General features: G+C 36.8%; 2 protein-coding genes across 5 annotated transcripts in view; both read left to right on the top strand.

Moving 5' to 3' along the window:
* Positions 1 to 515: 515 nt before the first annotated feature.
* CCDC126 (coiled-coil domain containing 126) lies at positions 516 to 27,229 on the top strand. 4 transcript variants are annotated; one of them, XM_074340866.2, is made up of 4 exons: positions 519 to 657; positions 1,063 to 1,138; positions 12,987 to 13,390; positions 25,432 to 27,229. In XM_074340866.2, exons 3-4 carry the CDS (start codon positions 13,153 to 13,155, stop codon positions 25,614 to 25,616), a joined length of 423 nt encoding a protein of 140 aa, XP_074196967.1. In that variant the 5' UTR covers positions 519 to 657; positions 1,063 to 1,138; positions 12,987 to 13,152; the 3' UTR covers positions 25,617 to 27,229. The 4 variants fall into 4 exon arrangements, with proteins under 4 accessions (XP_019583305.1, XP_074196967.1, XP_088653822.1 ...); XM_019727746.3 differs by lacking the exon at positions 1,063 to 1,138 and having other exon boundaries at positions 516 to 657; XM_088797696.1 differs by lacking the exons at positions 519 to 657; positions 1,063 to 1,138 and adding an exon at positions 1,156 to 2,257.
* FAM221A (family with sequence similarity 221 member A) overlaps positions 537 to 27,237 on the top strand; it is a 54,254-nt gene continuing 27,553 nt past the window's right edge. Inside the window, exon 1 of the mRNA XM_074340864.2 lies at positions 537 to 657. The gene's annotated coding sequence lies outside the window, so the exon portion shown is untranslated. The remainder of the gene's footprint in view (positions 658 to 27,237) is intronic.

Genomic DNA, 27,237 nt, shown 5'->3' with positions numbered 1-27,237 from the left:
GTGAAAAATATTAATTTTGTTTCTTCCTATTCAGTCTTTTTCTTTTCTTACTCCACTGGCTAAAAACATTCAGGTGCAATAACAAACATTCTTGTCTGTAGCACACCTTTTATCACTACTTAGCCCTTCTGCCTCAAGCCAACAGCTTCCGAATTGTTGATTCCCTGCTGGAGGGTCAGGAGTAAGACTCCCACACTCTTTTTTAAGCCCCAGCAGCAAGTTAAGAAGAGAGTTTGCGTAGGGTGAGCTCCTCTCCCAATACTGAGGGACCTCTGGTTGCCACGCAACGGCGTGGTCCTGATCCAGAGAAGGTGTGGGCGGGTGAGAAGCACGTGCCTCTTCTTCCACATTCCGGGAACTACAACCCCCACAATGCTGCGCGCTGCGGCCGCCTGCTTTCCAAAGTGGGGGAAGGGCCCGCCCGGGCCAGGAGGCGGAGCGGAAGCGGAGTGCGAGGGACGAGAAGAGTAGAATCTCCACAAGCTGGAAAACCAATCTGGTCCTTGATTCCCAGCCCCGGCCTTTCTCCATCCCGAGCAGGAGGCTGCTTCGCAAGCGCAGGACGCAGCTGACGCCGGCTAATCAGCTTTCGCTGCGCCGCGCTGGCTCGGGAGCCCGTTGGCAGCGGCGACGGTGACTAGAAGCCCACAAGGCAAGGTAATGGGGAGGGGGCGAGAAGGAAGCGGGAGGTGGAGGCGTCCCAGCCTGCCCGACCTGCGCCACTCGCGGAACCCCTCCGACCCGGTGGCCGCCCCTCCTCCGCTGCACCCGGTCCCCCGCAGTACCGGGGCCGCTGCCGCTGGGAGTCCCCGGAGATCCGGCTTGGGGACGGGCCGGCAGCCCCCAGCCGCCGCCAGGAGGCTCTTTGTGCCTGCTCCTCCGAGTCTGACAGCCACGGCCCTGTGGTCCCCGGGCGAAGAACCGAGCCTGGCTCTGGCTGCGTGATCCAAGCGGGTTGGGCTTGGTCCCGTGGCCGCTGGCGCCGGGGATTGACGGACCTGAGCTGCAGGGATGGAATGCCCGCGCTGCAGCCGCACTCACTTCTTTTTCTGTTTTTGACAGCTCAGCTTTGTTCTACTTTGAGAGAAAGTCAATTGCCCCCTTTTTACTCCTTCAAAACTCAGTTCCTGGGTGACTGGTAAGAATGAACTGAAACTGCTTATACTTTCGCAAGCGGTTATTAGGAGTGGCACAGACAGCCTGAGTTCCAATCCTGAGCGAATCACTCCCTCCCTGCCTGGCTTTGTGACCTTGGTTAGTTAAAGGCTGTAAATCTGAGTTTTCTCATCGATCAAATGGAGATAAAGTACACACCTTTATGTTGTTAGAATAAGAAATAATATACTTACAACGCCACTAATGCTTCGTTTGTCGAAAAATCCTTGGTATAGGATACTTTCATTGGCTATACTGAAGTAGCTTCTGGGTTTGAGTTTTGTGTTTTTCTTTCTTTAATCATTAGCACCCTGGGCTCCGCTTTATACTTTCTTCACCTTAAACCTAAGCAAAGAATTCTTTAAAATATGCGGTCTTAATTTTTGCTGTTTTAAGATGGCTGAGAATGTTCTTAGGAAATTGATGACTCTGCTTTTCTGTGGATCAGCTTTAGAGACACATTCAAGGACTTAACACCACCCCCACCCTGCCCAGCTGTGTCCTTTGCAGGATCCTTGGAGGAGCTTAAGTGTTTATTTTGGCAGAGTAAGCATCTAAGGTGTTCTGCAGGCCTGACGTGGGTGTCACCATCTTTTCAACCCTGTATCAACTTTTACCTACTTCTCTATACTCTTTCCCACTGATTAGTAATTTCCCCCCTTATGGGATTTGTGTTTCCAAGTTGTGGTTTTTGTGCTCAGGACAAGTTGAATGAATGTAATAAATTTTATAAGGAAATGACTTGGAACAGTTCACCTTAGCCCCTCTTTAGTTTCGATTCTTGCACTGTTTTCTTCTGAATTTTAATGACATTAGAGATGAGTTTTTCTTCAAGGAAATCTCTATGGTCCTTAGTTGAAATTTTTTTCATTTAAAATGTTTGTTTTGTATTATGAGTTTAAACACTGTTGTGCAATATGTGAAATAACACGTCCTGGGTAATGCTGTTTTTGAATGTACAGGTATGGGGCAGAAAGCTGGTGGGGCCTGATGAATTTTCTGTCACATCTTTAGTGACAGATGCATTTAAAATAAATATTTAAGAAGAAAGGAGAAATTTGACGAATGTATTTCATAAGGATAACAGAGAGCCAGAGAGTAGGTAAGTGGAAAATGTATTTAAACCGTAGGAGAGGGCATATGCACGTAAAGATTTCTGATTCATTTTAAAACGTGTGGCAGAAAGACTTGTTTTGGGAAAAAAAAAATGTTTCCATGTTGGTGTTGTTTAGTGCAATATTGGACAGAGAATAACGACTACGGAAATAGGAGACCTTGGTTCTTGTCCCAGCTCCATCACCATTGTGTAACCTTAGGTTTCTTTGTGGTCCTCAATTTCCTCAACTCTAAAATAGTGAATTGGTCTGATTCCAAGGACTCTTCTAGCTCAGACTTCAATGATAAGAGTTTTCAGATGTTCTTTTTAATGTGGAAAAAAATGGATGTAAACCCTTTTAGTCATTTATTTGTGTCTTAGGGGTATATTTCCACCTTGAGGAAGGGGATACCCATGAAAGAACTAGAAAGCTGCCACAAATAAGAATCTCTACCGAGCAGTTCATCCCTCTTTCATGAGCTGCACATACTTTCTCTGCATTTTTGATGTGCTTATTTCTCTTCTTCCCTACTCCATCTCTTTTATTCTACTCAAAGCCTCTGTTTACCTGTTATGCCTGCTTCTTTATACCTTTAGTTTGTCAATACCCTAATCCAACATCATTGTTTCTTTTAGTGAATTCTTTCCCTTTTTGCTTCTACTCCCAGCATCTTGGTTTTCTTAGAGGCCTCTTTTTTTCTGAGGCCTCAGGCAAAGGTGCTCAATGCTAGTTAGCTGTGGAAGGAGACGTGAGGTTATGTGGCTTAAAACGTGATTGGCTGGGGCTGTGGGCAGGTCAAACTCTGTGACTGAGTTATCTACTACTGCATAATAAACGTGAGATTAAACTTTTACTCTGGCAAGTGATTGAGTAGTTTGTTTCCTTTTTGCTTTAACATTTTCTGTTCTGAACCCTGACCTACTTTACCCATTTTCTTTTATCGATCTTTGTTCAGTGCCATGGTCTTCTCTTTCCTCTCCCAAATATGCCATCTAAAAATGATCTAATAACTTGAGATATATTTCTGTATGTCAGCTGGAATTTTAGAGTAGCTTCTCAGGCAGTTCACATTTTAAATCTTAGTCCTAATTAGGAGTGGATGGCAGTGTCCTAAGTTAAGTTCCCCCCCCATCCCCCGCAGATATTAGCCTCAGGCAATATTATGTAAAGAAAATATTTTAGGAATGTGCCTTTTCGCCTGAAATTACATTCTGAGGTTAAGTCTGTGGAGGACTTATTTCTCAGTTTTTTTTTTGAAAGACGAGCTGAACCTCTGTGCTCTGGTGAACATACTGGGTCTTTTTATAATAATTACCTGCCTCTCTAGCTATAAATTCCTTCAGTGGCTAATAGGCAGTGATTCTTAGTGATTCTTGTAACACCTTTGCCGGAGTGAGAGTGTCTCTGCTTGCTAGTTACTACTATTGCTGTTGATAGTTGCTTTAGCTGCAGTCATAACGGTACAAGAAGCAGAACGCTGAATGATGCAAAAATAGGATTTGAAGGGGAGATTAAGGTAGGATTAGCCATCCATTAATGTTTTTAATGTTGCTTTTGCAATGTTTACATAAAAATGCAAGGAAGTATTTCAAGACAGGCAGTGTGAAATGCGGTGTTTTTAAAAGTTTTAACTGCAACCATAGCAACTGTCTTTTTATATCAAGACTCCGTAGATGTATAACTGTGTGGTGTGTGTAACTGTATGAAAAAAATATGTATACATATACATATATATATCAGCTGAAAGAAAAGTTTCACAAAACAAAATCTGTAGTGTGTACAGTCTACTCTGATGGTTTCTGTTTTACCTTTTCTTTTTTTTAAAGCGCCAGGTGCAAATTATTAAGTTAACATTTATTTCTTGTTTTTGAAGAACATTGGCGTCCTGGGTTGAGAGTTTGGATGCCTAATTTTCATTCATTTGTTTGATGTTGGGTAGTCATTAATCCTCTCTGTGCTTCACTTTATGTTTAAAATGAGAGTATTCTCATTTAAATATTCACTGATTCTCTGTCTTTACTTGTCCCTAGTAACAAAATTGGACTAATATATTTGCCCTGGCTAGGGAGAAACCACTGAAAAATTGCTTAAATATCTAATTGTTTACATGTTTGCTGTTTGGCAAACGCATAGTAGAGCTTTGAACAGATCTTTGGGGATTTTGAACAGATCTCTGGAGATTTACAGATCTGTAAATCTCCAAAGATCTTGCAAATTGGAGTGGAGATGTTAACACCTGTAATAAATATAAAAATTAAGAAAAAAATTTCCCTTCATTCTTTGTTTTTTCTACACTTGTGTTCTTTAACAAGGAATATTTTAGAGTTTGAAAAACTTGTATTTAAAATGCTTAGTAACAATTGTAAGTTAACATGCTGGTGAATTGCCACCACCTGGACTTTATTCCCTACCCCTTCTTGCCACTGCCCCCTTCATATTAGAGAACACCAGTAAGAAGATGTTTTTCTGTGTAAAGATCACCCTATCAGATCATTACTGTTGCTGTATATTACTCAACAGTGAACTGCCATTCTGACAAGGAAGGGAACACAAAGCTTTCTTTGCTTGTGGGTTTCCTTCTGTTTGCTTTGATGATTTCTCCGCACCAGGCCAGTCCATGCTGGTGGTTGGGATCCCTCTCATTCTCACTGGTTTGTGCTGAGGAGGCTAAGAATAAGGAATTTACTGCTTGTTCCCAACATTCTGGTCAGAAAAACATTCTAAAGGTTTTAGTTGGAAGGAAATTGGAACCAGACTTGGTACTTTCTGTTCTTTCTCACATCAGACCTCCTTAGAAGGCCGGCCTTGACCTTACACCTTATGTAGACCCCTCAGATGTTCTCACATCACCCCGTTTTCTCCAAAGCATTTTATCACTGGCTGAAATTAGGTTGTTTCTGTGTTTGCTTGTTTATTGTCCTACTCCTGTTAAAGCATGATCTCCAGAAGATCAAGAATCCAATCTTGTTTCACCTCTCACATTGCCAATTTCTGGCACATAGTAGGTGCTTTAATATATATTGTGAATGAATAAATGATGAAGTGAATGAATAAACCAATTTCTTTCATGCTTTAAATGAAACTGCATGTAGTAAAGGTTGTGTTTGAGCCTGGGCCTTTAAGCACCCTCCCCCAACACACCCCCAAGTTCTTTTCTCTGGAAATGTTTTCTTTCTTACCTGTGTGTTTGCTAATCATGGCTATGGTGCCTACATCCAGAAGACCTTGTGTTCATCTTTGTTTCAGTTCATATTTTTTCTATTGTAGTTTTTTTTTCAATCTATGTGAAAACTAAGATCTAAGATTTCTTAAATCCTTCTTGTAGCAACTTTGTAATATTTTGATTTATGTGACTAAAACATATTTGAAACTTGAATGTGCCAACTTGATAATTTAGTGAATAATCCAAATTATATATCTTCAAAATATTAGGATCATTGCCCTAAACTGCCATTACTGTTTTCTGGTTACATCCTTTTAAAGTAAAAAAGAACAAGCATCATTTAATGTTACAGTTCATTCAGTGTTTACAGTCGTTCTAGTGGAGGTAAGGGAGGTAGTGTGGTCCAGAGAAAAACCTGAATAATGAGTTAGGACCTGTATTCTGGACGAATACACTTTCTGTCACAAACTGATTTTCTCATTTTCAGCAAGACATTTAACATTTCTGCCTGTAGTTTCTTCATCTGAAATGTGAGGGGTTGGATTAGATTTCTTCTTAGGTTCTTCCAGGCCAGAAATGGAAATTTGAAGATACTTCAATTTCATCTCAGAATTTTCATCTCCTCTGCTCCTCCACACAAAAAACATTGCAAGGAGGTCACATGCTTGGGAGAAGGTGGGGTTTAGGCTCAGGAATGCATTTAAAGGGAACTAGAAGAAACCTCTGCTGATGGTTCACTAGACTTTGTGGGATTTGTGGCAGGAGTGTTGGTCATGTTACTCTTGCCCTTAAGGGACCTGGGACTTAAGGAGACAAGGCTCACACACATGATTGGATCATATGATGTGTAACGTCATATGTAATGTGCTGTGAAAGCGAGAAGATTTACGTGGACTAGAGTAAGGTAATGAGGTTTTGAAATCCTTCTGGCGAAGGCAGCATTTAAACAGATACTCTAGTCTCATGTTGGGCTCTTTGGAAGATGAACTGCTACTCATCACTCATGCTGTTATGTCATCTTTTAGGGTTGGGTAATTAATTCTTCAGTGATCACAGGCGTACCTCGCTTTATTGTGCTTCTCAGATAATTGCATTTTCATCAACATTGAGACAAAACGCTCCACCAGCAAAAAGATTACAACTTGATAAAGGCTAGTTTGATGGTTAGTATTTTTAAGCAATACAGTATTTTTTAATTGAGGTATGTACATTGTTTTTTTAAGACGTAATGCTATTGTACACTTAATAGACTATGGTATAAACATAACTTTTATATGCACTGGAAAACCAAAAAATTTGTGTGATTTGCTTTATTGTGATACTCACTGTTTTGTGGTCTAGAACTGAACCCATAGTATCTCCAAGGTATGCCTGTAATACCAGTGAAATATTTCATGTTGTCCACAAATTCTGAGGAGAAACTTTTTGAAGCCTGCAGCCTCTCTGATAGCCGACTGTTACTACTAACTGAATGGCAGGCTATAAGGAAACATGCTTGGAAAATAAAGCCATCATATGAATGTTAAGGTATTATTACTATTGGATGAGACACTAAGAAGACTGGCTTGAATAGGGGAGATACTATTTACGTGTCTAATGAGAAATAAATTTGGTCTTTGGGAACTGGATCATGGAGGGCCATGAGAGCTAATCAGAGTTTTATTTGGGTCTAATGAAACATCAAGAATTATTAGCATTGCTGCCTAAGTGCCTGGCACTAACAATACAAGTTAATATTTATTGAGTAGTGTAAGGTGTCATTCATCCTTGCTAGTATTAGGGAGGTACTGTTATTCCCGTTATATAAGTGTCCGGGACATCAGGGTTTAGGGAGATGAAATAGCTTGCTCAGGGTTTTAAAGAAAGAATACGTAATTTCATATGGAGACCGATAGAGAGTACGATGAGGCTAGAGGTGGGTAGGAGTGAGAGTGATACTTTTTGAAGAGGTGACATTTGAACTGAATACGAAAGGAGGAAAAGGAACAAGCCCCGGGAAGAGCATTTACAGCAGGGGAGTAGCAGTGCTATAGAGCCTGAAGTTGGAAAGAATTTGGTGTGTTTGTCTAGTGTGGCTGTAGCTCAGTAAGCAAAGGGAAGTGGTGTGTGATTTGGGCTGCGAGATAAGGTAGAAGTCAGATTATGCAGGGCCTTGTGGATTGTGGTGAAGAGTTTTCATTTTATTCTCTGTGCAGTGGGAAACTGTCGAAGGGTTTTTAAATGGGAATGATGTGATATGACTTTTTGTGTGAGTATGGTAAAACATACATAACCATAAAATGTCCCATGTGAACCACGTTAAGTGTACAGTTCAGTGGCATTAAGTACAGTCACATTGTCATGCAACCATCATCACGGTACCTCTCCAGAACTTGTTCATCATTCTAAAATGAAAACTGTACCCTAAATTTTAAACCATAACTACATTCTCCTATCTCCCCAGCCCCTGGTAACCACCATTCTACCTTCTGTCTCTTTGTATCAGACTATTGTAGCTACCTATATAAGTGGAATCATACAATATTTGTCCTTTGTGTCTGGCTTATTTAATTTAGTTTACTATAATGTCTTTAGGTTCATCCATGTTGTAGGTTGTATCAAAATTTTACTCCCTTTTAAGGCTGAATAATAATCCATTGTATATATGCAGTACATTTTGTTTATTCTGAAACACATGGGTTCTTTCCACCTTTTGGCTATTGTTGAATGATGCTGCAATGCCCATGGGTGTACAAATACTTGAGTCCTTGCTTTCAGTTCTTTTGTGATTATACTCAGAAGTAGAATGGCTGGATCATGGGGTAATTCTGTGTTTAATTTTTTTCAGTGACTGCCATACTGTTTTCCACGGTGGCTGCACCATTTTTCATTCCCACCAGCAATGCACAAGAGTTTCAGTTTCTCCACATCTGCACCAACACTTGTCTTTTTGATAATGGCTTGTGGGGGAGGAACAAACTTTCCTCTACCCTCAGGGTTCATCTGGCTGATCTAATAATCAAATAGACATGAGACAGATTAGCAAGAGAAAATAACCAAATTTAATACATACATATTTATGGGAACCCCACATACCTGAGAGAGTCAGAGACCCCACATGCAGGAGAGGTTCAGAGATAGAAAGTGAACATGAATATATACTTCAGACATCCTGAGCTGGGGATGAGGTAGCGTGCATTGGGGGCTTCAAAGGGTCATTGCAGGATGATAAAAGAGCAGATGGTGACTAAATAGAAATTTGTCCTGCCCTATAGATAGGTCAAAAGAGGTTATAGCTGCTAATCTCTTATTCTGAGTAAGGCCACTAATTCAGGTTTTTCTGGGTAGGTAAAAGGGAGGGGCAGAAGTTTCTCTTGAGCCTGAAGTTAAAATTGACCTTCGCTCAAAACAGTCCACATACCACAGAAGTGCATCTTGGGGGAACTCATGCTGAATCTGCACAAGCTGTAAGGAAAAACCTTTGTCCTTTACTGTCTTAGGTTTCCTGTCTGGGCTCTGCATATTAAACTGACAAAAGGCAGATTAACAGGAAAAAAAGGTTTATTTCATATGCGAATGGAGGGCATCAGACAAATGAAAACTTAAGAAGAAGTTAGGCCTGAGAGCTTATATACCATTTAAACAAAGAGCCATAAATTGTGGCGATGTTACAAGACAAATGAAAAGGAGTTTGAGCTCCTAAAGGCAATAAATTGTGGGAAGAAAGGTAAACACCGGGGGTGTCATTTTTTGGGGTGCCAAAAAATGTATGCAAGTGGACACTTTGATCAATGTTGCTCGAGCAGTAGTTTGCCGTAATCAGAAGTGTCTGGACGCTGATGGTAACCACTTTGAGCACCTCTTGTAATTGCAGAAGTCAAATGTGACTGGTTATTCATCTTTTGTTATCGGTGTATATTGAGTATTACAATTTTAATACAGTTTTCCTTTCTTAAACTGTGTATACATTTTTTGGGCACCCTTTGTATGTACAGGAAATCAGTGGGAGATGAGGGTTGTTTTTGGAAGGTGTGTCTGTACAGGTTCCTCTCAGCATCAACTCCCTGTCTCCCATGATAAGAATGTTCTCATCTTTCTCACAGGAAATTCATGTCTTGCTTTTAGATAGAAAGGAGGAGGGCAGGGAACCCTTGCCGCATCTGTGGTTTCTCAGTTATCCTCAGGTCAAAATAATCCCTATCCCAAAGTGGCATATTCCTCACAGCTGTGAAGTCGTATTTCATTGTGGTTTTCATTTGTGTTTCCCTGATGATTAGTGATTTGAGCATGTTTCATCTGCCTGCTGGCCATGTGCATATCTCTTTTGGAGAAATGCTTAAATTGTGACTCTTCAAATCATGACTTTTGTTTTCAAAAGAACATTGTGGCTGTAGTGAGGACTTGGAGTTGGGTCGGAGAGGAGTCTGGGAAACCACTTGAGAAGCACCTGTAGGAATCCGGCAGGAGATCAAGGTTTTGGGACCACACTCTGTTTCCCTTCTTCAGATCTAGTCCTCTACAGACACTTCATTTTAAGTGTGTCTCCTCTCATTAATTCTTCTACCTTTGGGCCATATGGTCTGTAATTCCTTTTGTAATTTCTGCAGTTGAGTGAGAACTTCTCTCTGGGATTCCTAAAAATATTCAGGAGTCTATATTAGGTTAAAATAATAATAATGATGAAGGTGATAATGATTTTATTTTCGCCTTTAAAAACTCTCCAGTTTTTAACTTGCGACAAATTTGATGGGTTTTTTGGTATTTCCTTTAGAAATTTGTTTCTTTCAATTACAGTTGATATTCAGTATTATTTTATGTTAGTTTCAGGTGTACAGCCTGGTGGTTAGAAATTTATGTAATTTATGAAGTGATCCCTCCGATAAGTTTAGTACCCACCTGGCACCATATGTAATTATTACAACATCATTGACTATATTCCCTAATCTGTACTTTACATTCTATGACTATTTTGTAACTATCAATTTGCACTTATTAATCCCTTCACTTTTTTCACCCAGTTCCCCAACCCCCTCCCATCTGGCAACCATCAGTTTGTTCTGTGTATCTATGAGTCTGTTTCTGTTTTGTTTGTTCATTTATTCTGTTCTTTAGATTCCACATATAAGTGAGATCATATGGTATTCGTCTTTCTCTGTTTGAATACTTCGCTTAGCATCATACCTATTTCACTTAGCATAACACCTTCCAGGTCCATCCATGCTGTTGCAAATGGTTAAATTTCATTCTTTTTCACGGTTGAGTAATATTCCTCTGTGTATATGTACCATGTCTTCTTTATCCAGTCATTTATTGATGGACTCTTAGGTTGCTTCTATATCCTAGCTATTGTAAATAGTGTTACAGTGAACATAGGGGTGCATGTATCTTCTCGGATAGTGTTTGGATTTCTCTGGATAAATACCCAGAAGTGGAATTGTTGAGTCATAAGGTAGTTCTATTTTTAAGTTTTTGAGGAACTTCCATACTGTTTTCCATAGTGGCTGTACCAATTGCAATTCCACCAACAGTGCACGAGGGTTCCCTTTTCTCCATATCTTCGCTACCATTGTTGTTTGATTTATTGATGATAACCATTCTGACAGGTGTGAGGTGATAGCTCATTGTGGTTTTAATTTGCATTTCTCTGATTAGTGATGGTGAGCATCTTTCCATATGTCTGTTGGCTGTCTGTATGTCCTCTCTGGAAAAATGTCTAGTCAGGTCCTTTGCCCTTTTTAAAATTAGATTATTTGGCTTTTTTGGTGTTAAGTTGCATGAGTTCTTTATAAATTTTGGATATTAACCCCTTATCAGATGTATCGTTGGCAAATATCTTCTCCCATTCAGTAGGTTGTCTTTTCATTTTGCTGATGGTTTCCTTTGCTGTGCAAAAACTTTTTAGTTCGATATAGTCTCATTTGTTTATTTTTTTCTTTTGTTTCCCTTGCCCAAGGAGATATAGAAAAAAAAAAAAGTTGCTAAGAGCAATATCAGAGAGTTTACTGCTTATGTTTTACGGTTTTGGGTCTTACGTTTTTGTCTTTAATCCATTTTGAGTTTATTCTTTGAATATATGGTGTAAGAATGTGGTCCAGTTTTGTTATTTTGCATGTATCTGTCCAGTTTTCCCAACACCATTTATTGAAGAGGCTGTCTTTACCACATTGTATAATCTTGCCTCCTTTGTCATATATTAATTGACCATATAGGCATAGGGGTGGGTTTATGTGTGGGCTCTCTATTCTGTATCTGTTTTTATGCCAGTAGCATGCTGTTTTAATTACTATAGCCTTGTGGTATTGTTTGATATCAGGTATTGTGATACCTCCAACTTTATTCTTTTTAAGATTTCTGTGGCTATTCAAGGTCTTTTGTCGTTTCATATAACTTTTAGGATTATTTGTTCCAGTTCTGTGAAAAATGCCATTGGGATTTTTGAGAGGGATTGTATTAAATCTATAAATTGCTTTAGGTAGCATGGACATTTTAACGATGTTAATTCTTCCTATCCATGAGTATGGTATATGCTTCCATTTATTTGTATCTTCTTCAGTGTCTTCTAATTTTCTGAGTATAGATCTTTTATTTATTCCTAGGTTGTTTTTTTTTTTATGCAGTTGTAAATGGGTTATTTTCTTAATTTCTCTTTCTGATAGTTTGTTATTAGTGTATAAATGTGCAAATGCTTTCTGAATATTATTTTTTGTGTCTTGCGACTTTACTGAATTCATTTATCATTTCTAATAGGTTTTTGGTGTAATCTTTAGAATTCTCGCTATATAGTATCATATCATCTGCAAATAATGACAGTTGTACTTCTTCCTTTCCAATTTAGATGCCTTTTATTAATATTTCTTTCTCTTGTCTGATTGTTGTGGCTAGAACTTCTCATACTATGTTGAATAAAAATGGTGAAAGTGGGCATCCTGTCTTGTTCCTGATCTTAAGGAAAATATTTTTAGCTTTTCACCATTGAATATGTTAGCTGTGGGTTTATCATAATGGACTTTATTATGTTGAAGTATGTTTCCTCTCTTCTCACTTTGCTGAGAGTTTTTATTATAAATGGATGTTGGTTTATTATAAATGGATGTTGGATTTTGTCATGCCTTTTCTGCATCTATTGATATGTGTAGTCAGGCATTTTGATTTTGCAATCTGTTTCGCCTTTCATTTTGGCATTTAAACCTTCATTTTGACATCTACTTTTTTTTTTTTTAAAGGAGGATGAGGAGGAAAAATAGCATTTCGACACTTACATTGGTGACCTGTATTTGAATAGACTGAGATCTCCTATAAATCTCATATCCATAGTTTTAGTTACAAATGACAAGAAGTCATTCAAAGAATTTTGTGACTATGGTGGCATTTTTCTCAGATGTTTTCAGTGAATTGACATTTATTTTTAATTTAAATATTTGAAGACCTATATAAATGAGACTGATAAAAGACCTGGAAGCTTGCTTAGTGGTGGAGAAAGTTGGCAGAGGATGATACAATTCTAAATCAAAACTATAGAATCTTTCTTAAATATATCATTGTCTATTCTGTTATTGATATAGGTTATGACTGATCACCTTTTTTCTTCTCAGTTTTACAGAGTTAACTAAGAGTTGGAGGCAACCTTGCTGAAGATGAAGAATATACAGTATTAAAGGAGGAGGAGGAAATTTTTTCTTTTTTCTTTCAAAAGTCTTGATTGTTTGGTGGCTTGCCTCTAGTTACCACTTTCAGCTGAGTCTGTTTGCTTCATCAGAAATGATTTTTACAATCTCAAGAAAAAATATGTCCCAGAAATTGAGTTTACTATTGCTTGTATTTGGACTCATTTGGGGATTGATGTTACTGCACTATACTTTTCAACAACCAAGACATCAAAGCAGTGTCAAGTTACGTGAACAAATTCTAGATTTAAGCAAAAAATATGTTAAAGCTCTAGCGGAGGAAAATAAGAACACAGTGGATGTTGAGAATGGAGCTTCGATGGCAGGATATGGTAAGATAACCATAGAATATTTCTAGTGTTTTCCTCTTCAACCTATCCCCATTTAAATATAGTCATGGAAATCTAATCCATTACTTCATGCTTAGGTCTTTACAAAGTAATTCTTTTCTTGACTTTTTATGAAAAATTCAAATGTACTAAAAAATAGAAATAATTTAATAAATTTCCATATATCTGTCATCAAGATTTAAGAATTATTAACATTTTGCAATATTTATTTTATCTAATTTTTGAAGAATATTTAAATTGCAGAAATTGTGACATTTCATTGCTAGATATTTCCATATATATACCTAAAAATGACTTTTTTCCTACATAATTACAATACTATTACCATACCTAGTTCATATTTACATTTTCCCAATTATCCCAATATAGATCATCAGTTTTGTAACATCTATTAATTCCTAAGAAACAGCATTTACCTATATCTCCAGTATTGTTTATTGCCATTCTCCTTTTTAATCCCAAGGTTCCTGCTGTATTCTAAGTTTTTTGTGCACGTCATGTTCTCTCTTGCCTTTGAGACTTAAAAAACAGAGCAAGAGAATAAATAGAACACTTTGTGTGTTCTCTAGTTAAATACAATTTAAAAAAAGTTATACATACATATTTAAAGAATCAAAATGTGTTATGATTCTTATAATAAAAAGTTCTTCCAATCCCTAACAGTCCTCATATTTCCCATTTTAAATAATTTAATTTGATTTATTTGGTGATTACCTCTATACCTCTAAATACCATGTTCTATGAACTACTTCTTGATTTTTCAATTATAAGCATTATCTGTTAACTTCCCACTATGAAAGATGAAGGTTCAGCTTTCTTTCCTACCCCAAATTGTGTTCCACTCACCCCAGGCTGCTTTCACACACACATGTCCTCGTCCTGCCATTTTCCCATCGTAATTTTGGTTAAAACAACATTCAGTGTTTGCATTATTATGACTGTGTTAATGGTATTCATTACTGAGCCATGTAGTCCATTATGATTACTTTTTTTTCCCTTTACAACTTTACTTTCCCCTCTAGAATTAATAAGCTTTGATTTTTGTTTCTTTACCTAGTTTTCTACCTCAATTCCCTCACTGTGTTTAAATCTCCTTCCCGTATATTCAGACACATTAGGTATTTCATCATTTTCTTTATCTTGAAATCTTTCCAATGCCTTCTGACCTGCTTTGGTCTGGACCGTTTCCTCTCTCGGCTTGTAGGGGTGAATTGTTCTAGGATCTCACTCCACCGTCATCCTGGAGATTCCTTTTACCTCTTTCTTGTATTGTATCTCCTTCAGTTTCTGCTTTATTCGTTACTCCCTCATTTTAGGGGAACAGATTCCCTGGTAGGTTCCTCAGAAAGATACAGGGGAGGTGAAAGTTTTGAGTCCTTGCATATCTGAAAAGTTCTCCCCCTCCCCCAAACCCTCAAGCTTAATTGAAAGTCTGAGTATAGAAACCTAGTTTGGAAATAGTTCTCCCATGGATTTTGAAGGTTTTTTTTGTTTGTTTGTTTTGTTTCCTTTAGCTTCCAGTATTCTTTTTGAAAATCTAATGCTGTTCTGATTCTTCATCCTTTGTATGTGGCTTATTTTTGTTTTTGGAAGCTTGTGAGATCTTTGTCCCATACTATTCTAAAATTCTCAATGCTGTGTCTGAGTGTGAATTTCTTTCATACATGTGCTGGGACCTCAGTGAGTTCTTTAAGTCCTGAAACTTATGTCCTTTAATTCTGGAATATTTTCTCTACATTTATTTGATTTCTTCCTCTCCATTGTTTTCATTCTTTCTGAAATTCTGTTATTCAACATTTGGGCCTGGGCCCTCTGAACTGGTCCTCTAATTTTCCTTTGTTTACTCTGCTGTTTCCATGTTTTTGTCTTTTTGCTTTATTTTTTGAGATATTTCCTCAGTTTTATTTTCAACTCTTCATGGAATTTTTCATTTTGTCTCATATTCTTAACTTCTAAGAGCTCTTTTGTTGTTATTTCTCTAAGGTTATCAATGATAGCGTTTCTGAAGTGTTCTCATGTTTCTTCCAAAAATGTCTAGTGTTCTATAGCCTTTTGAGGCTTTTGAAAGAGTGAGACACTAAAAGCTTGGTAGAAAGTGTTGAATTGTTGGGTGGCATGTACTATAGGGTGATCTGGCTGAGACGTTTTCTTGGGAGTATTCTTAATATTTGCAGTGACTTCTGATAGCAGCTACCTGGAGTGAGGCCAAATTTCACAGGTTAAGGGTGTAATCTTCCACTATACTGCCCTTACTTCAGACACCAGCTACAAGTTCGGGTGTCCCCAGGTCACCCTCACTTCTGACCAACTGCCTAAAAAATTAAGGGTTCCCACTGCCCCCTCATGTTTGGTAATTCATTAGATTGGCTCGCAGAACTTACTGGAAGCAATATACCTACTATTACAATTTTATTATGGCAAAAAGAAAATCAGAACCAGCCAAAGGGAGAGATGCATAGGGCAAGGTCTGAGGATGTTCCAAGTGTAAAATTTCTGCCCTGTTCTTCCCATGGAATCAGGACACGTTACCCTCCTGGCTCATTAATGTGTGACAATATTAAGAGTATTGGCAACCAGGGAAGCTTATCTGAACGTTGGTGTCCAGAGTTTTATTGAGGCTTCATTGTATAGGTATGATTAATTGAATCATTGGCCATGTTGAACTCAGTTTCCAGCCCTTCTCTCCTCTCCAATGTTGGCTGAAAAGCCCTAACCATCTAATCACATGGTTGGTCTTTCTCGAATGGCTAGTCCCCATCCTGCATCATCTCATTAGCACAATCTATCTAGGGGCCCACTCTGAGACACCTTATTAATATAAATGATCAGGTGTGGTCCCAGGGGCCCACCATGAATAGCAAAGATACTCTTATCACTCAGGAAATTCCAAGCATTTAGACGCTGCCACCCAGGAACCCGGGACAAAGGCCAGCCAAATTCTCTGTTATACAATATCAGTGTCTATTTCTTTGGGTTATTTCAAAATCAATGTATTTAGATTTTTCTTCTTGAGCTATATAAACTTTTACTTACCTCCCCCAGTTATTAGTGGGGTACCCAGGACCTAAACTGCTATACTGGCTTCAGAAAATACACCTGACAATTTCTGCAACGGTGGGCGAGGGGGGGACTGTGCCCAGTTTTGGAGTGGTATAAAGAATTTAGGAATCAAATTGCTTTTTAGATGAACTTTTATCCAATCCTTCTGATTTTAGTCCCTTCTTTACCTCTTTGTCCTCCCCTGGTGGTATCAGAGAAAACCGCCAAAAACAGGAGGTTTAAGTAAGATCCAGAATCTCATAATATGTAAATGTACAGGTTTCAAATATAAATCACTTGCCATAGAAAGAACCAGGAAAATCTCTTAACTGAATGAAAAAAGACAATCAATTACAGATGTTAGAATTATTGAAAAAAAATTTAAAGCAGTTATGATTAAAAATGCTTCAGTAAGGAATGAATGAACACAAAGCAAATGAAAAAACAGAAAGCAACAAAGAAACAGAAAGTCTCAGCAGATAAATAGAACATAGAAAGAAAAAGCAAATGGAAAATTTTGAACTGAAAAATGTATAATTTAAATAAAAAGCTCAGCAGATTGACTCAACAGCAGAAAGGAGAGGACAGAGGAAAGAATCACTGAACTGGAATATAGAACAATGTAATTACCCAATCTGAACAACAGAGGGAAAATAGACTGGAAAAAAATGAACAGCGCTTCAGGGACCTGTAGGTCTATAACAAAAGATGTAACATTTGTGTCATTGGAATTTTGGAAAGAACAGAATAAGGGCAGAGTTGGAAAAGTACTCAAAAAAAAAAAAAAAAAAAAACAACACACAAAAAAACGAAACAGCTGCATATTCCCCAAATTTGGCAAGAGACATAGACCTCAGATTCAAGAAGCTGAGTGAAGCCTAAGCAGGATAAGTCTCCCCAAATTCATGCCAAGACACATTATAATTGAACTTCTGAAAACTTACAGAGAAACTAGAAAATAAAAATCTTAAAAGCAACCGGAAAAAAAGAACACCTCACTTATAGCAGAAAAACAATTCAAATGACAGTGGATTTCTCATCAGAAACCATCATGGCCAGAAGAAAGTGGCAAATATTTTTTAAGTGCTGAAAGGAAAGAACTGTCAACGCAAGAATCTATACCCAGTGAAAATATCCTTCAGGAACGAAGGGGAAATCAAAGACATTCTCAGATGAAGGAAAAGAATTTACGACCAGCAGGCCTACTCTAAAGAAAATTCTTTAATATAAAACAGAAGAGAAGTGATAAAAGGAAGAACCTAGAACTACCAGGAAGGAAGGAGTAACATGGTAAATAAGAATAAGGGTAATTCAGGGGCAGCTGGGTGGCTAAGTTGGTTAGAGCGTGAGCTCTCAACAACAAGGTTGCTGGTTTAATTCCCACGTGGGATGGTGGGCTGCGTCCCTTGCAACTAAAGATTGAAAACCACAACTGGACTTGGAGCTGAGCTGCGCCCTCCACAACTAAATTGAAGAACAATGATTTGCAGCTGATGGTCCCTGGAGAAACACACTGTCCCCCAATATTCCCCAATAAAATTTATTAAAAAAAGGGTAATTCAGTAGGTTTCGTTTTTTCCTTAAGTTTTCTAAACTATGATGGTTGAAGAAAAATTATAACATTGTCTGATGTAATTTAAAATGTATGTAGAGAGAATACTTAAGGCAATATAACAGAGTAGGGTAAAGGATGGTATATTAGAGTTTTCTAGAGAAACAGCAGGGAGAGTGATTGGTGGACTTTGAAATAATTAATTGACTTATGAAATTGTGGGGTTGGAAAGTCCAAAATCTTTAGGGTGGGCTGGCAGGCTGAAAATTCTGTCAAGAGTTGGTGTTGTAGTCCTGAGTTGTAAGGCAGCCAGTCTGGAGGCAGAATTCCCTTCTATTCCAGGAATTTCAGTCTTTTTGCTTAAGGTCTTTGGCTGATTAGATGAGAACCCTACCCATATTATGTAAGTAATTAATCCCCTCTACTAAAACTCTACTGGTTTAAATGCTAATCACAGCATTTAAATATTAATCACAGCAACTTCTAGACTGCTGGATTTGTCTAGGCACCTTAGCCTAACCAAGTTGACACATAAAATGAACCATCACAGATGGTAAATAGAGATAAAGCTTATATATTTCACTCAAATTCATAAAATGATTATGATGTTATCTATGTGATGTAATACAACATCACTAAATACAACCACTAAAACTAAACTAAGAGATACATTCAAAAACGCTACAGATAAATCAAAAAAGAATTCTAAAAAATATTCACATAATCCACAGGAAGGCAGGAAAAACAACAACAGGGAAGTGAAAAACAGAACAAACAAAATAAGAAATGGCAGATCTAAGCCCTAATATATCATAATTACATTAAATATAAATGTTCTAAAGATCTTGGGCAGACTGGGTTAAAAAAACATGATTCATGTAGTGTGCTGTCTACAAGAAACTGATTTCAAATTTAATGATATTGACTGGCTGAGAGGAAAAGGATGGAAAAAAATATCACTCAAACAGGATAAGGAATGGCTCCATTAATATCAGATAAAGTAGACTTTAGAGCAAAGAAAACTATCAAACAGAAGGACATTATATGAGCATAAAAGGGTCAACCCACCCAGAAGAAATAACAATCCTAAATGTGTATCTATAAATTGGTGAAAGAAAAAGGAGAAATACATAAACCCAGAATTACAGTGAGAACTTAAACATCCCCTTCTTAGGAGCTATTAGAACTACTAGATAGAAAATCTGCAAGGATACAGAAGCTCTGAAGAGCACAATCTAATCAGTGAAATATTATTTGCATATATAGGAGCTTTATCAACAACAGAATTCACATTTTTTTAAGAGTTCATGGAATATTCACCAAAATAAATCATGTCCTGGGCCCTAAACGCTCAACAAATTTAAAAGAATTGAAATCGTACAGGGTGTGTTCTCTGATCACGGTGAACTCAAACTAGAAATCCATAACAGAGATAATAAGAAAATCATAATGGAAACTAAACAAACACACTTCTAAATAATCTATGTGAGTCAAAGAGGAAGTCTCTAGGGAAATTAAAAAAAAGTACATTGAACTGAATGAAAATGAAAATACAACCTAAAAATGGTGGGACAAAGCCAAAGCAGTGCTGAGAGGGAATTTAGAGCACTAAGTGTGTACGTTAGAAAAGTCTCAAATCTCCCATCTCAAGTCTAAGCTCCCATCTCAAGAACCTAGAAAAAGAAGAGCAAAACAAACCCAGAGCAAGTAGCAGGAAGGAAATGATGAAGAACAGAAATTAACGAAATTGAAAGAAAACTAGAGAAAATCAATGAAACAAAGAGCTTGTCCTTCGAAAGTGTCAGAAAAAAGTTGACAAACTTCTAGCAAGATTGACAATAAAAGAGAGAAGATACAAATTGCCAATATCAGGAATGAAAAAGTGAGTATCACTACAGACCATGCAGACATCAAAAGGGTAATGAGGGGCCAAGAATAGTTCTACACACATAAGTTTGATATCTTAGATGAAATGGATCAGTTCCTTGAAAACCACAAAACTACCACACTCACCCAGTATGAAATAGATAACCTGAATAGCCCTATAATTATTAGGGAAATTGAATTTATAGTTGAAGAACTTCCAAAAAAGAAATCTCCAAGGCCTAGTGGTTTCACTGAAGAATTCTATCTGAAGTTAAAATAAGAATATCAATTTTACAGTCTTTTACAGAAAATAGAAGAGAACACTTCCCAGGTCATTTTATGAAGCTAGAATTATCTTTATACCAAAACCAGACAAAGATAGTATAAGAAATAAAAACTACAGACCAATATCCCTCCTGAATATAGGTGCGAAAATCCTTAGGAAATAGCCAACAGAATTCAGGAACGTATAAAAAAAAAAATAAACACCATGATCAAGTGGCATTTATTCTAGGGATGCAAGACTGCTTTAGTTTTCAAAAAAAAAAATCAGTATAATCCACCATATTAACAGGCTAATGAGAGGGAAGAGGATGTTACTGAAAAAGGACAAGATAGGCATCCTTGTGGTGATGGAAATATTCTGCGTCTTGACCGTATCCATGTCAGTATCCTGATTGTGATGTTGTATGTGGTTTTGCAAGATGTTAGTATTGGGGTAAAGGGTACAGGAATTTCGGTATTTATTACTTCTTACAACTACATATGAATCTACAATTAACTCAAAACTATTTACCAAAAGAAACCCCCGTAAACCAAAACTGTAAAATGAGTAGTTTCCTATATTCTAAGTATGCTAAAGGAAAGTCAATCTCAAAATTCCTGTTAGAAATAATTTCGATGTGGCTATTTAAAACATAGCTTATTTATGATTTACATCACTGCACAAATCCATTATCTAGTTTTTTTTCTTCACTTACTTTATGTCCCTAGGCATTTGTGTTTAAAGTTGATGGGAACATATATTGATCCACTTATGAGACTAAACAATGTGCCTTGCAATCTTAAGTAGGGAAGTAATAAAATATTTGTTGAATAACATAATTTATTCAGCACTCAATGGGAGAAGGTAGCTATATTAAAAATGTAAAAGACTAAACAAATAATGTGTAATTAATTATAGTTTATGAGATTTTTGGAACCACTTTTACTTAACAGGCTCTTTTTTTTCCTGACCTTTAAATAAGTTCATATTTTTAAGGACTCATTCTTATTTATTACTAGCTTCATAGAGCTTTACAGTGGGTAATTCACTTTGATAATCAAGAAGTGTCTTCCAAGTTTTCTTTCTTGTACCATTAAGCTGATGTTAGTGGTGGTAAAATACCATTTTGAATTTGAAAACTATTAATAAGGAAAAGTTTATGACTTATGCAATGCGTTAAACACGTGTTTTATTTTCATCAGTCATTTTGCATTTTACTACGTTTTTGTTCCTTTTTTGTGTTCATACATGGTTATTTTTATTTATATCTGCCTTCTATACAACAGATTTGAGGATCAAAGAATACAAACAATAAAGAATACAAACATTAAGAATATAAACAATAAAACCTATTGAGATATAAATAAGAGATAAATCAAGACAGAGACATATAAGTATGGGGTCCACAAAGGCATGCGTACTTGCTGTTTGTGCAGGTTTGTGCTTGGTAGCCCTCAGATTTATGCCTTACCCTGTCTTTGTTCTGTTTTGTACAAGGGAGGATGATTCCAGTAGGTGAGTGATTCTAGTGGGGGGTGTTTTGCAAGTTTCCACATCAGCTAGCTTCTGTCTCGGCTCAGCCAATGGGAGGCACCAGCAGTTTTGAAAAGTAGGAGGAAGGAGAAGACTAGGGTATTTTTCCCCCTCTGCCTCAGGTGGTGTCTCCTTTGGAGCGCCAGCTTTTCTGCCAGACTCTGTTTTCCACTAGGTGTCCTTGGACTTGGGCTCTGGTGACCTCACGGCTTCCTTCCTGTGTTCCATAGGCCTTGAGGTGATAGTGGCTTCCGGCTGTGCCTCACAATCCCTGATTATGTTTAGTACAGTTAGAATCTTTTTATATCCAATATATTTAATAGCATTATGTCATCTTTTTGATGTTTGTGTACCGTGAAGTAATTGTGTACTGTGAAATAAATGGCCTGGGTACCGTTTTCATACTGTCTGTATTCCAGTGTGCCTTTGTGATTTTTGCCATTCTTTTTGCATTCTTTGTGTTTTTTTTCTCTTTAAACTATTTGATTTCTTCTCTCAGAATAGGAAGCTTAAAACAGAAATAGAACGACCTTAAAGGGTTTTATTTTCTAAATCTGGTCCTCACGTCAATCTCAACAATGATACCACGGACTAAACACGTGAATCAGGCGTTCAGCAGATGTTCTTTTCAAACTTTCGTTGAATGTCTACTGTGTGATGAAGCATCAAGCTGGGTGAGCTGAGAGTGAAAGGATGGATATGATAGGGTCTCCCCTTTCAAGTTGCTTTTGAGGGATTCTGAACAGTGGCCCATGGTAGGAAGGTCTTATTGCTAGCACCTTCAGTGGCAGGGCTTCATGGGGAAGAACTGATGGATGATAATTTCCATCAGTATGTAGTCCCATGAAATGTAAACAAAATCGTGTTGTGAGTCTAAAGAAGGGGAATTTTGGTATCTTTTAAAAGAATCCCAAGTTCAGGTAACATTAGTTTTGTTCTGGTTTTTCAGCTAATTTTATATCATGGAGCAAGTTAGTTAAAAACCTCTTAGTTGGTCTTTTGTAATATTTTATTAAAACAATTGATTTTAGAAAATCTGAAGGGATATTTATGATAATTTCGAATACAGTTAAAATGATCACATAGTTATTTCTCATTAATGCCAATTTTTCCTTTTATTTCTATTCCTAACCCTAATTCCAGTTAATGATGAGACTACCTTTATAATTCATGTCACACCTCAGCGTGGTGTCAAACTTCCTAGAGCTTTAGCTTCATTTTATGGTAACAAGCTGGTAAGCTGCCCTACCCTAGTCTTTCCTAACTAGCCTTCTATGGCCTAGATTGCTACCTCTTCAAATATCACACAGGAGATGACGCCTGGTAAAAACAGAGATCCAGTAGTTATCTTTTAGTCTCGTTGCTGAAGGATTTAAAAAATATTTCTCTCCTATTTACCAAATACTATTATAACTCTTGATTAAAAGGTCTTAATGAAGAAATGTCTCCTCTCCCATGCTTTTATTTTGAAACTTTTCAATCTACAGGAAATTAGCGAAAGTTGTATGGTAAACATCATATATTTTTCATGTAGACTCACCATTTGCTAAAAAATTTTCCATATTTGTTTTTAATTTTTCCTCTTGTACAAATATATATGCTTCTTTGGGGTACCATTTGAAAGAAGTTGTATATATTGTGATATTTTATCCCTAAATACTTCTTGACATCTTGTCAAATAATTTTTCTTGTTTTTTTTTTTTCTTGTACATTCCCACTAAATTAGAATATATAAATGCTCGTGATGAAAGATGCCATAAGATACACTGCTTAGAAAATGTCATTCTTTGACAACTGGATTTTCTCCAAATCAAGTTTTCCCCTCACTTTATATTACATTCTTACATTATTGTTGTTTTATTTTTTAATAAACATTTTCCAACCACCTCATACCACTACTCATCAACCACTACTCTCAGTACTCTTTTCTGGTATCTTTTTTCCTGCCTTTTAGTAAGCTACATATATTCACATTTTGGTAAAGTATAATAAAATTTGTCATTTTAACCATTTTAAGTATACAGTTCAGTGGCAGTGTTGTACAACTATCACTACTATTTTTCCAAAACCTGCATTACTGCAAACAAGAAATTGTAACCGTTAAGCAATAACTTGCCATTCCTCCTTCCTCTGACCCTTGGTAACTTCTAATCTACTTTGTCCCTATGTATTTGTCTATCCTAGATAGCCCATGTAAGTGGAATCACACAATATTTGTCCTTCTTTGTCTGGCTTATTTCACTTTGCATAATGTCTTTAAGGTTCATCCATGTTGTAGCACGTATCAGAACATCTTTTTTTTTTTTAAAGACTAAATATTTCATATTTCATATTGTATGTATATACCACATTTTGTTGATCTCTTCGTCTGTTGTTGGACACATGGGTTGTTTTCACCTTTTGGATGTTGTGAATAATTCTGAAATGAACATTGGTGTACAGATATCTATTTAAGTCTCTGCTTTCAATTTTTGGGATATATACCCTAGGAGTGGTATTGCTGGGTCATGTGGTAATTTTATGTTTAGCTTTCTGAGGCTGCCGAACTTTTTCACAGAGGCTGTACCATTTTATATTCCCACCGACAACCTATGAGGGTTCCAGTTTCTCTACACCCTTGGCAATGCTTATTTTCCCTTTCTTTGATTGTAGCCATCCTAGTAGGTGTGAAATGGTATCTCATTATGATGTTGGGAATCTTTTTGTGTTCTTATTGTCCATTCGCATATCTTCTTTGGAGAAATGTCTATTTAGTCTTTGTCTCATTTAAAATATTGGGTTGTTTTATCTTTTTGTTGTTGAGTTTAGGAGTTCTTTATATATTCCTGATAATAAGCCCATGTCAGATATATGATTTCCAAATATTTTCTTCTGTTTTGTAGGTTTCTTTCAATTTCTGGATAGTCTTTTGATAGCCCAAGATTTTTAAATTTTGATAAAGTCCAGTTTATCTATTTTTGTCTTTCATTAGTGCTTTTCTTGATATCTTAGTAATGCAACCATCAGCACATTTATCAGTTGTTGGATGATTTTTTCCTTGATCACAGATTAGGGCTTAAGTTCCTATTTTGGTCCAGGATCAACAAAAAATAACAATATTAGTTGCAACTGAGCGCGTACCTAATATGTGCTAGGTGTCTTTGGGAAACTTGAGAAAAGAGAATTCTAAGAAAGAAAAGGGTCATAATTTCATTCTTGCCCAGTAAATTCTACTGAAACCCCTTAACCTCCCAAAGAGATTAGAAGATGGAGTCTTCCCCATCCTTTTCTGGAAGAAATTTAAGTGAGAACTACTGGTAATGTCGACTGTACTCAGGGTCCTGGTTTCTGTCCCGGATCCTAGGCTCCCCTACACTTCAGCCTGTGGAGGTTCCAGGTTTCATGTTTCTACATTTCATTGAATTCCTTAGCTCAGCTAGCTTTTTGCCTTACCTACCTAAGTCCACAGTCATCTCTACAAACTGCTTAAGAAACTCAATGTACACCAGTTCCTTACAGAGGGACTAACTTTGGAACCAGACGGTAAATCTGTTTTATTGCACTAGAAAACTGAGAGTTTTCCCCACATTTATTACTGAAATTCGTTTAAGAAGCTCTATAGGTGATGCTATTGATTAAAATAATTAGGCCATTCCTATTTGTGTTTTCTGTTTTCTTTCAGACGACTCAATAATTGTTCACTTTTTCCTTCAAGCTATGAAAACACAAATATCAAGTGCTCTGTCAATCTTTAATATGGTTTTTTTCTGTTCCCCCCCCCCCCCCCAGCGGATCTAAAAAGAACGATTGCTGTCCTTTTGGATGACATTTTACAACGTTTAGTAAAGCTCGAGAGCAAAGTCGACTATTTTGTTGTGAACGGTTCAGCACCCAACACTACCAATGGCACGAGTGGGAATCTGGTGTCAGTAACCACAAATAAACGGATAACCGCGCAGGGCAGCATTAGATAGCAGGTGAAGAGCACCTAGGGCCGCTCCACCCACCATAGAGTATATCCTACGGCAGAAAAGCTTTGAAGTCACTTACTAGGACAGAGTAACACTGTACAGTAAAAGCTCTATGCATTTTCAAGGAAATATGCTGGATTCATGGAACTCAATTCTGTATATAAATTTTAAAAGTTATTGGTTTGCTTTCAGGCAAGACTCTTCAATGCTGTACTATATCCTCAAAGGGAATTCGGTAACATGGTTGGTTTAGTAAGCAGGTAGGTGATCTCTGTATAAATGTTTTGTGTTTGAGATCAAGCTGAAACAAAAACACTGAAAGACATGGATTCATTTCTATAAAATATTTATTTAAATATATGTAACATGTTTTTCACTCAAGTGGAGAATATTGTTATTGAGTCATTTTTGTCATCTGTTCTCAATATGTGTAACTGTTAGACTAATACTATTAGAGGGTGTGCTTACTTCCCGTATTATATTTTGTTACGCAGATTATGAGCAGAGTAAAGAAGTATAATGTTGAAAATAATGTTTTGAAATCATGACCCAAAGAATGTCTTCATTTGCACTATCCTTCAGAATAACTGAAGGTTAATTATTGTACATTTAAAAAGATTACATTCGTATGAGTATAATCTTGAAATGGGTAGTTGCCACTGTCTGTAACCTATTCTAAACATTGGGAGAATTAAATAACCTTAAAATATCTCTAATCTCATACGTAACATTTTCTTATATATATTCTGAAGAATAAAAGATATTTTTATGATGAGATTAAACGTTAGTAAAGTATTCCTGATTTTTCACATATGTGAATGTTAATGTAAAAGTTTAGCCCTTTGAGTGTCTATGCTGTCAGGAAAGCACATTATTTCCGTATTTGGGTAATTTTTGTTGTCAGGGATGGGGAGACTATAATATTTGTGAGACTGGGGCTCTTAAGTACTATAGCCAGATATATAGATGTGAAAAAGTATTAGTGCTGCATTAAATTGCTTGGAAAATGTTAACATTATATAAGAGTATCCTGCTTTATGAAATTTTGGATTTGTATAGCAGGTACATTAGATATTTGTTTTATATAATGACCACTTAAAAATAAGAACATTTAAAATATAATTTAAATTATAAAGATTGACTATCTTTTCAGGAAAACAGCTAATGTATATAGCACAAGAGATCCTAATCTTGGGTAATTCTAGTATAGAGCAAAGGACACCTTTATTTAAATTTCTCTTGTAGCAAATTTAATTGCCATATGGTGCCCTATATTTCATAGTATTTATTCTCATTAATAACTGCTTAAGTGCAGCTAGCTTCTAGATTTAGACTATATTGAATTTAGTTTTGAATATTGTATTGTTCATTATTACAATATGCTACCACATGTAGTAGCAATAATTATAGTGTTTTATTAAAATAAATATGAGAAAATACTGTTTTATGACAAGTAGCTTTCCAAACTTCTCTGTACTCTACCTTTAGGTGAAGAAATTAATTACATACCATTGCCAGGTGAAGTTTGGAGTAATTGTTCAGTCTGTGTTATTAGATGTGGACTTTTTGTTTTTGTTTTCAGGGATGAAATAAAATATATTATTTGTACTTACAAAGTGTTATA

This window comes from Rhinolophus sinicus, chromosome 4 (assembly GCF_057876585.1).
Source record: "Rhinolophus sinicus isolate RSI-liver-muscle chromosome 4, RSI-T2T, whole genome shotgun sequence".
Taxonomy (NCBI): Eukaryota; Metazoa; Chordata; class Mammalia; order Chiroptera; family Rhinolophidae; genus Rhinolophus; species Rhinolophus sinicus.
This window is presented reverse-complemented; position numbering and strand designations above follow the sequence as displayed.